The 10,358-nt window shown below is 44.0% G+C and overlaps 1 protein-coding gene across 1 annotated transcript; it reads right to left on the bottom strand.

Annotated features, from left to right (window-relative positions):
* Positions 1 to 336: 336 nt before the first annotated feature.
* On the bottom strand, positions 337 to 9,774 carry LOC126982842 (superoxide dismutase [Cu-Zn]-like). The gene is made up of 3 exons (XM_050835115.1): positions 9,760 to 9,774; positions 2,167 to 2,382; positions 337 to 956 (listed from the first exon to the last, which is right to left on the bottom strand). The coding sequence occupies exons 1-3, from the start codon at positions 9,772 to 9,774 to the stop codon at positions 696 to 698; spliced, it is 492 nt and encodes a 163-aa protein (XP_050691072.1). The 3' UTR covers positions 337 to 695.
* Between the last annotated feature and the right edge of the window lie 584 nt (positions 9,775 to 10,358).

The raw sequence follows: 10,358 nt of genomic DNA, 5'->3' as shown, positions 1-10,358 counted from the left end.
AAAATTTTGCTTGGGGAAGGCCTGGTGCCCTCAAGGCGTCTAGAAAATCTGCAAATATCGTTCTGGCATGAAAGCCCTGCGAAATCAAGCAATAATGGGGTTTAAAAAATTCTATTTACATTACAATATTTGCTGAGTACTTGCTTAGGGTGTGTCAATGTCGCTTTTGACGAAATTTATCAGAAACATTAGGGCGTCAAGCATCTCGACAACCCTCTCCCCCCCAACACTAGGAAGGCGAGGTCTCCGTAAGGTCACCGGCTTCCGCTCCCAGCATATCATACTCCTCCCTCAGCTGACTGTTGGTTATTGTGTGAGGTGAATCAAAACCTTGGGTGGACGCCAGCTTTTATTTCCCAACTTCCTGCCCCAAAACTGTCTTCTGGGCTCCAATAACGAAACTAATTTATAGTTATCGTTAAAAGAGTTAGATCCTGATGTTTCTTGGCAATAGTTAGGGGTCAGAAAGCGTTGAATACTGTGCTCTGAGTACGACAATCTGGCAACGGTGGTATACGTATTTTCATATAATTGTTCTGTTCTTTATTCAATGTTGTATTCAAGAAAAAGAATACTCATAATTTTAGTTAGTTTTTGGTTATAAGGATTCTTTTCGAAATACAATTATAACATTACCTTATTTTACTTAGGAAACGTCCTGAATCCTGGATCGGCTACGATGTTAGGTGCGCCTATTAATAACGCCCTTTGCCTATGACGCCACACGCCACACGGTCGCCAGCGTTGCCCGTCGTGAGGCTGGAGGGGTGTCCGCCGGTGCCCAGGTCGTCCTCCCTTTCGTCCACAACGATAGCGAGCCCGATCACCGAAGTCGGCCCTTCCAGCGTGATGAGCGGGTCCAGGATGTCGACGTGCGCGGTGCCGATTTCGTCCGCGAGGATGTTCCCGAGGTCACCCACGTGGCGCTCGAGGTGTTGAGGCGAGCCGTGGTCACGCTGCGAAGGAGGGTGTGAGGGTGAGGATAAGGAAGATGGTTAGGGAAGGGGGAGCTTAACGGAGACAGGGTGTTGAGGGTCAGAAAGGGTGATAAGGAGTAAGGATGATGGTTTAGGGTCAGGGTGAGCATAATGATGAGTGAGGGTAAGGGTGGGGGAGGTTTGTTTAAGGGTGAAGCAGTGGAGTAGGGCAGGGCTACTCAACTATTATGAACAAAGGTCCACCTAGACAAATTAAAATGTATACAGAGGTCAGGATAAATATTGTAATTGGACCCCAGTCATTTTTTTTTTTGTGTGTGTGTGTGTGTGTGTGTGTGTGTGTGTGTGTGAATATGTCAAGTGACGATAGCTAGACGATGTGCTACGAATATGAACCGTAATGCTGTTCCCTCCCTCACCCCTTCCACCGTCCCTTCCTCACCTCCCATTTCTTCATCACTTCTCCTCCTCTCACATTCTCCCTTCCCTTCCTCACCCCTCCTACCGAAAAGTAAAGATGGCGCCGCTATAAACACTTGCCTGCACCACAACGGGCTGGGACCGACCATCAGGCCCTACTATGAAGTCCTACCGGCGCCACAGGCCAAGACGTAAAAAAAAAAAGCTGACTTTGTTTATAATGCCATGTTGCAGGGTTCATCAGGGCTAAGAAATATTATACAATGTCATGTCTACAATGCACGGGTAAGCCAGGAAAACAACTCGAAGAGAACAACAACAACAAGATGAACAATCTGTTTATCGGCGTCTGCCCCGCCGATAAAAATGAAGTAAACAAAAGTCTATATAGTGTGTAATGGTATAAGCAAAGCCGTAAAATAGAAAACTAGGGTATGAAGAGGGAGGACTACTCGACTAGATGCCCTTTATACTTGTTTTTTGACAGGGAAAATTTCGTCGTAGACACCTGACACTTTCACGGAGTATATATGGAGACATGATAGAGGAGTAGTTGGTATTTTTTTTCTCAAAAAGTGATATCTTCGAAGTTTTTGGATTTTACTGGCGGAGGGTTCCCTTAATAGTTAATCCAGGGCTGAGCTAGACCACCAACTCACACCAACACCTCATAATAAGTAAACTTACACCAGGTAACATCATAACTAATTAGCAAAAGCCCCCGGAGTCAGGTAAAACAGGTAAAATAAACACCTGTATACTGCCACTTCCCCTCCCCAACTCCCCCTCTCCCTTCACCTCTGCTCACCTCATTTTGACCCTGCCAGCTCCTGTGACCGTCTGTGTTGCTAAGGCTCCCGTAGCGTCCCCAGTGGGTTATATACTGACGAGGGAGCGGGGTGTGGGGTGGTGCTGGGGGAGGAGCGTTTGTCCATAGCTCCTTATTTAGGTCATTGGTTTGTCCGAGGGTGCAGGAGAAGACCCACGGAGCGCCACACCACCACGCCTCCTCCTCCTCCTCCTCCTCCTCGGGTTCAACGAAGAATAACAAAAATGATTCCTAGATTGAGAAGTTTATCTTATGAACAAAGGCTTAAAGAAGTACATTTATTTAGCCTATCAAAACGAAGAATGCGAGGCGATCTAATAGAAGTGTTGAAAATGTTTAAAGGATTCAGTGATATTAATGCGGAAGATTACTTTACAATTGATCGATCAAATAGAACAAGAAGAAATGACAAATTCAAGATAAGTGGTAAAAGATTATCGTCGCACGAAGCCAAACACTTCTTCAATCGAGTTGTTAATGTTTGGAACTCTCTACCCTGTGATGTCGTTGACAGTACAACAGTTACGGCCTTCAAGAATAGATTAGACAAGTATTTTGAATCCAATCAGCAACTAAGATATTACTCATTGTCGTAATAACGTTAGGTTCTTTCGAATACTGGTGTCCTTGTCCGCTTTTATCGCCCGGTTAGTGGTAGCATTAATGGTAGTTCTTTCCTCTTTCCTACATAATTTCCATGCAGTTTTTCCATGCTGCATGGTTCTTTTTCCTTTCCTGCCAGCTTTGGCTGAGGGATGGGGGTGGGGGTGGGGAGGAGTCTTTGCCTTTGCTGTCCTTCATTTTCCATCTTTGATTAGATAGTTAGTGTAGCTTGTCACAAACAGCCTCGTAAGGACCATCAAGTCTGCTATTGTTTGTTCTTCCTTTGTGTCTTTGTGTTCCTCCTCCTCCTCCTCATCCAACATTGTAATAAAACACATAAATCGCATCGTAGGTCATCATTGCTTCCTCTTCCCTTTTATTTATTTATTTTTCTATTTTGTTGTTGTTTTAACTTTGTTTTTTTCCTTCCGTCTTTCATTAATTTTCTTGTTTTACGTCTTGTTTTCCTTTCTTCTTGTTTCTTTCTTTCTTTTTCTTCCGTTTCGTGTTTCTTTCTTTCTTTCCTTTCTCTCCCTGTTTATTTTCTCTTCTTTGCTTACTTACTTTCCTCGTGTTTTCTTTCTTCTTTCCTTTCTTTCCTCTATTTTCTTCTGTATTTCATTCCTTTTCTTGTGCTTTCTTCCTTCTTTCCTTCCTTTTGTCTCTGCTTTCTGTCTTCGCATTTCCCTTTGTCTTTCCTTCCTTTTCTCTTATTTTCTTTTTTCTTTCTTTCATCTTATACACGTTTATCATTCTGTCTCTAAGCTCGTTTGTCTGTCTGTTAGCGAGTATAGTTTCGTTCGTCCGTTTGTCTTTTTGCTTTGTCTGGTGTCTTATTTGGGTCTCTCTCTCTCTCTCTCTCTCTCTCTCTCTCTCTCTCTCTCTCTCTCTCTCTCTCTCTCTCTCTCTCTCTCTCTCTCTCTCTCTCTCTCTCTCTCTCTCTCAGTTACATTACACCTCCAGAATCAGATAAACAATACACGTAGCCTTTCCCTCCTTCCCTCCTTCCCTCCTTCTCTCTCCTCTGGTCAGCCATACAGATTTCACTTTCCCTCCCCCCCCTCCTTCCCTCCCTCCTTCCCTCCCTGACTCCCTCCCTGACTTCCTAACTTCCCTCCCTCCCTCCCTCCGAGTGCTACGTCTTTCCTCCCTCTCTCTGAATATGTTTGTTTTTATATTTGTTTTATCTTGGGCTTTTTATCTGTTCGCTTATCTATCTGCCTGTCTGTCTGTCTGTTTCTGTTTATCACTCTCCATTTTTCTATTTCTTTATCTATCTTTCTATTTATCCCAAGTTGTCTATTAATTACAAGTTGTCAGTATTTCTCTATCTTTCTTTCTGTATTTCCTTCTATTTTTGCATCTTCGTATGTATCTCAAATTGTCAGTATATCTTCTTTTGTCTTTCCATTTACCTCAAGATATCCGTATTTTTCTTTCTCTTTCTCTTAAGTTGTCATTATTTCTCTGTTCCTATTTGCATATCTTTCTATTCTTATATCCTTCTCTTTATCTTGAGTCGTCAGTATTTCTCTATCTATCTTTCCATTTACCTCCAAGATGTCAGTAGTTTTTCTTTCTCTCTTACTATTTATCTCAACTTGTCTGCATTTCTCTCTTATCTTTCTCTCCATCTCAAGTTGTCAGTATGTTTCCAGTCCTGTGAACAGAATTATATACACAGACACACACACACACTGCGCTTTTTCCTTCCTGCTTTTATTTGCCCTCTCACCAATGATTACACGCAAATACTAAACGAGTATCTTTCCGTAGTGATGCAGAACACGCAGACGCCTCGCCGCCTCTCTCTCTCTTTAAGGCGATCGAAAGCAAGCAATCTGTACGCCGCAAGACTGTCTGGCGTTTGTAGTCTGCGGACGAGCGTGCGTAAAAGGAAAACTTGTGCGGGTATAAAATGTAGAGTGGAATCGAACCCCATGTGCTAAAAAGATTGTTCGCCTTGTATTGCATAAAGAATTTAACCTTTTGTAGTATACGGAATATAACCCTTTGTGGCTAAAGGAATCCAATCGTGCTGTGTAAGGAATTCAAACCCTCTGCGTGTTGGGTGAAGGGGCTGCCACAACACCTTCGATCTGGCACCAGTGTTAAACCTCAGGTGCAGGAAGGGTCGTGAGGAGGTGGCATGGGAGGGTCAGGTACTGGTCTTCGTGTTTGTCTGGTTGCTCCTGATGGTACCAAAGTAGTCGCTGTGGTAGGTTAGATTAAAGAAGGGTAGGGTAGGGCAGCGTAGGGTAGGGTAGGGTATGTTAGGTTAGTGTAGGGTAGGTTGTTATGTTAGGGTAGTTAGGGTAGGGTAGGTTAGGTTAGGTTAGGTTAGGACAGCGTAGGGTAGGATAGAGTAAGGAATGGTTGAGCAGGTCAGGTCATCTGTGAATCAAGTCGTGGATCTCAACTCCCTTACCTGTTTTTCATATCACCTGGATTTTGTTATTGTTGGCTGTTAGGAGAGGCGAGTCAAGAGCAACACACACACACACACACACACACACACACACACACACACACACACACACACACACACACACACACACACACACAACTCCCCCCCCCCACCCACCCCCACCCCCACACACTGGCTGCAATTGTGTTTCTTTGCTTCTCCGACAAAGAATGAGAAGCCTTCGAGAATAACTCTGCCGTACACGTGGTTACTTTATTTGATACGTTCTTCATAATATACACGATGAGGTTAACAACAACAACAACAACAACAACAACAACAACAACAACAAAAAGAGCAGAGGTAGAAAGATGGGAGAGCTGAGTTCAGAGGAAGGGAAGGGAATAAATGGGAAAGAACAGACAAGAAGTGAAGTGAAGATAAGGGAAGGAAAGAAAGGAAAGGGTAGTGCAGGGAGGATAGGAAATGGATTTGAAAGTGAAGGGGAATACAAAAAAAAAAAAAGGAGAGGAGAGGAACAGGGAAACCTACGTGTTGATAGGAATTAAGGGGCGGTGAAAGTTGTGGTTTGTTTTTACTTTCATTATTTTTTAGCCTTGAATCTATAATTACCGTTTACAGCAGGCCATGGCGGGTAGCGGCCGGCAGGTAGGCCTAATAAGGGGACACGCAGGTGATAAGATAGGGAGAGAAAGGAGCACGAGACGAAAACAGGCCTATTTTTTTTCGCTCCTCCTCACGACCTTTATTTACTTCCTCATTGAAAAAAAAAGAGAAAAAATCGAAACGTTATTCACAGCGAAAGTTTTGTGAAATGAGACGCTTCGAAGTTTTGGCATTTTCTTTGTTTTGGGGAGAATTTGATTTTGCGAATTAAAAACAAAAGAAAAAGAAAAAAACACGTAATCATAAGTTTTTGTGGTTTTGGAAATATATTTGCAGGCAAGACGTGTGACTCGAGTGTGTGTGTGTGTATGTGTGTGTGTGTGTGTGTGTGTGTGTATTAATCAGCATACGCTTGTTAAGGGTGCAAGGGGGGGTGGTTGAAGGGACTATAAGACTCGTTCAAGGACAGGACGCAGACCATGAAGGGGGAGGGAGGGATGGGACAAAGGAGAAGAGAAGGGAAGGGAAGGGAAGGGAAGGGAAAAGGAGGGAAGAACAAGGAGTGGGACTGAGAGAAAGGTAGGAAATACTTGGTAAGAAAAAGTGCAAGTAAAGGAAGGGAGCAAAGGGAAGGGAAGGGAAGGGAAAGGGAGGACACAGAGTTAAGAGGAAGGAAAGGGAATATATGTTAAGGAAAGATACAAGAAGTTAAGGGTAGGGAAAGGCAGGAAAGAATGGAAAAGGGAGTGCAGGAACGGTAGGGAATGAAGTTGAAAACGGAGGTGGATTTAAAATGTAAAGAGAGAAACTGGGAAACGAGTGTAGGGGAGTGAAGGAAAGGGAAGAAAAAAAAGGTAGGGTAGACTATGAAAAAAACAATAGGAAATAAAGATAGGAAGGGAAATGAAGGGAAAGGAAACGCAAGAGAAAGGGGAGGGAGGGGTGGGGGGGTAAGAAAGAGCAGGGAAGGATGCAAGGGAGCTGAAATGAAAAGGGACAGAGGAGAAAGGGAAAGGGAAGGGAAAGGATGGAAAGTGAAGGGCAATTCGAGGAAGTGAAGGATAGGCAGGCTGAGGTTGCGTATACTGGAAGAAAAGAAAAGGGAAGGGGAAAGAAGAGTGAAGGGGTGAAGGGCACTTGCTATCTCTCTCTCTCTCTCTCTCTCTCTCTCTCTCGGGGTGGGTGAAAGTTGTAACGGCACCTGTGAATCAATTTGCCTTTACCTTTTGTTGTGTTTCCTCGCCCTCTGTCTGTCTGTCTGTCTGTCTGTCTGTCTGTGGTTATTACTTAATGGAATCCTGCGGCGTGTTGTTTTCTCTCCTCTCTTTAATTTTTCGTCTTTTGCTTTTTCGTTGCTAGTTATGTTGCGATTGGTGGCTGTGTTGTTGTTGTTGTTGTTGGTGGTGTTGTTGTTGTTGTTGTTGTTGGTGGTGGTGGTGGTGTTGGTGGTGGTGGTGTTGGTGGTGGTTCTCCTTTTTGCTTTTCTTGTTTTTGTTGGTATTGGTAGTGTTGTTGTTGTTGGTGGTGGTGGTAGTGGTGGAGATGGTGATGGTGGTGTTGGTGGTGATGGTGTTGTTGTTGTTGTTGGTGTTGGTGGTGGTGGTTTTCGTGTTTGCTTTTCTTGTTTTTGTTGGTATTGGTAGTGCTGCAGTGTTGGTGGTGGTAGTGGTGGTGTTGGTGGAGGTGGAGGTGGTGGATGGATTTGTAGACTGGTATGCAGTGACTCCCTTCTCCGTTGGTTGGTTACTGGTTTGTCTATCTGCCATTGATTTCCTATTTTCCTCATTTACGATTCGTCGCGTGTCGTCCTGGTAAGATGACTATGTGTGAGTGGTGCGCTATTCTCGTTCTTTTCGCGACTGTAATAGTGAATGGCATTAGGTAAGTTCCCTTCTTCAACGGGGACACAAATGAGTATAAAACTAAGGGTCATATTCTTAAACCTTTCGGAGTCCAAGCACATAAAGTTATCAAGGATTTCGTAGGATTTGTGGGCATTTCTATAGATTATTTTATGACCCTGGTGGTAGTTTGACAAGGTTTCTGCACCATGAACGTAAAGAACCACTCATGGGGACGTGTTTAATCTCTTTTGGCCTTTAGAAATGAGTGGTGTAAGAGAAGGGAGCGTTTAAGAATACCAACCTAACATTTCTCATCGCTCTGCCATCTGTGTCAGTGATCGGTAGTCAGGTCGGTATATTGAAACGCTTCCGCCTCTCACATCAACAGTTTCCAAAGTCCGAAGAGGAGACTAATCGAGTTTGCGTGAGTGTTCTCCCACGTTCAGGGTACAGAAGAAGGGTCAAACTACTTCTAGGGTTATACAACTATCCACGGAAATGCACAATACGCCTACGGAAGCCTTGTCAACGGGCGCCGGATGTTTTGATGAATGCCTTTAAGTTTTTTTCATTTTTCAACGGGGCTACAAATCAGTGTATGTCTCTCACATCAACAGTTTCCAAAGTCCGAAGAGGAGACTAATCGAGTTTGCGTGAGTGTTCTCCCACGTTCAGGGTACAGAAGAAGGGTCAAACTACTTCTAGGGTTATACAACTATCCACGGAAATGCACAATACACCTACGGAAGCCTTGTCAAATACGTGTGCTTGGGCGCCGGGATGTTTGAGAATGCGGCCCTTTAAGTTTTCATCTTTTCAACGGGGCTACAAATCAGTGTATGTGAGAGTAATATTTCTCATCGCTCTGCCATCTGTGTTAGTGAACGGTAGTGTTTTCATCTTTTCAACGGGGCTACAAATCAGTGTGTGTGAGTAACATTCCTTATCATCTTGCCATTCGTACTAGTAAAGGGTATTAATTAAGTTTCCTTTATCAACGGGGCTACAAATAGTGTGAGAGTACTATTTCTCATCATCACCTCATTATCTGTTTTGGGTTGACAAGGAGGAGAAATGAGCGATAGAAGGTAACTTATTTTTTTATGGAACAGCGTATTGCGGGCATGTTATCTTTCTAGTTAAGCTTCGCCCTTGTTCTGAGCGGGAAGATGACTGTGTGACGGATAGACAGACAGACAGACAGAGGCGGACACACAGGCAGACAGGCACACGAAGACAAGTAGACAGGTAGACAGAGATAAAGAGATAGAGATACATAGATAAATAGAGATACATAAATAGATTGATGAAAATAGACACCGCTACAGAGAAAAAGAAAACATGTTCCAGTGAGTAACATTTCAACAACACCCCAAAAAAAGAAAAAGAAAAGAAAAAGGGGTGAAGGTGAAGAACAAGACTTTCCTCAGCACCTCGAGAGAAGCAATTTGGGGGGAGTAATAATATTCATCTAAGCAGGGGAGCGTAGGTGGAGGAGAGGGCGTATGGGGAGGAGTGTGTGTAGGGGGAGAAGGGGGCGCTGGTGAGTCCTTGGGGCCATCACATCACGCGCTCCGCAAAGTGTTATATATACGATTTTATGCAAGTTACATGACGTGCACATAGGAAGGAGTGGAGGGGGGAGGGGGGAGGATGCTGGGTAATTACGTGCAGGTAAGGGAAGGGTGTCAGGTGTGTGAGTGATGATGCAACTACTGTGTGTGTGTGTGTGTGTGTGTGTGTGTGTGTGTGTGTGTGTGTGTGTAATATAGTCGCTTTCTGTCTACCTGTTTGTGTATGTGTGTCTGTGTGTCTGTGATGGACCCGCTGTGTATGTCCTCCCCTATATGTCTCTGTATGGCTGTGTATGGCTTCCCGTGTGTGTCTGTATGTCTGTGTATGTCTTCCCCTGCGTAGATGAGGTGGGTTTCTGGGTTGTTCTGGCTTGAAGATACGTGATGGTGGCTTCGCGTGCTTGTCAGGGGTCGCTCAAGACGCCCTCGCTTCGGGGAACACACGGGGTTAAACACATGGTACACGATGCCCTACCCACCCCCTGTCTCTCTCTTTCTCGGCGTGCGTAGGGGTCACCTTGCCAACTATCATAATATACATTTACAGGAAAATCCAACAAACAGTAAAAAACGTTCTGGGAAATTCCTCTTATATATATTTTTCTCTCTTTGGGCCCCTGAAGTCGCGTCCGAGGTAACATATATATTAGGAAAGCTGTATACTTATCGTTTTTTTTTTTGTTTTTTTTTTACAGTAGAGGAAACAACTCAAGGGCAATAATAAATGAGAGAAAACAAAGCCCGCTAGTCGCTGCTCCTTTTTTTCCAGCAAAGGAGACAGTTCAAGGGCGTAAAAAAAAAGAAAACAATATTAAAGAAAAAAAACCCGTCACTTACTGCTCCTGAATAGAGTACAGAGGAGTGGCCAAAAAGAGGTGTAGATGAGTGGCCGAGAGAGAGGTCAATTTCGGGTGGAGAGGTGTCCTGATACTCTCCGCTACTCTCCTCTGTTTAGGTTTAGCGTCCTGTTGATCACTTCTCTTCTGTTTACGTCTGTTTGTTGTCGTCAGTTTGTGGTTACGTCATTCAGCGTGAGAGCAAGACGACTTTTTATTTGTGTGTGTCTTGCAAATTTCGTCTCTGTGTTGTAATTTGTATATTAAGGTAGCGGCATTT

The sequence above is a fragment of the Eriocheir sinensis genome, chromosome 52 (assembly GCF_024679095.1).
Source record: "Eriocheir sinensis breed Jianghai 21 chromosome 52, ASM2467909v1, whole genome shotgun sequence".
Taxonomy (NCBI): domain Eukaryota; kingdom Metazoa; phylum Arthropoda; class Malacostraca; order Decapoda; family Varunidae; genus Eriocheir; species Eriocheir sinensis.
This window is presented reverse-complemented; position numbering and strand designations above follow the sequence as displayed.

Coding starts and splice junctions, on each gene's coding strand:
- LOC126982842 (XM_050835115.1), bottom strand. Junction 957..2,166: donor GCTGGCAGGGTCAAAATGAG/GTGAGCAGAGGT, acceptor CCTCCTTCGCAG/CGTGACCACGGCTCGCCTCA.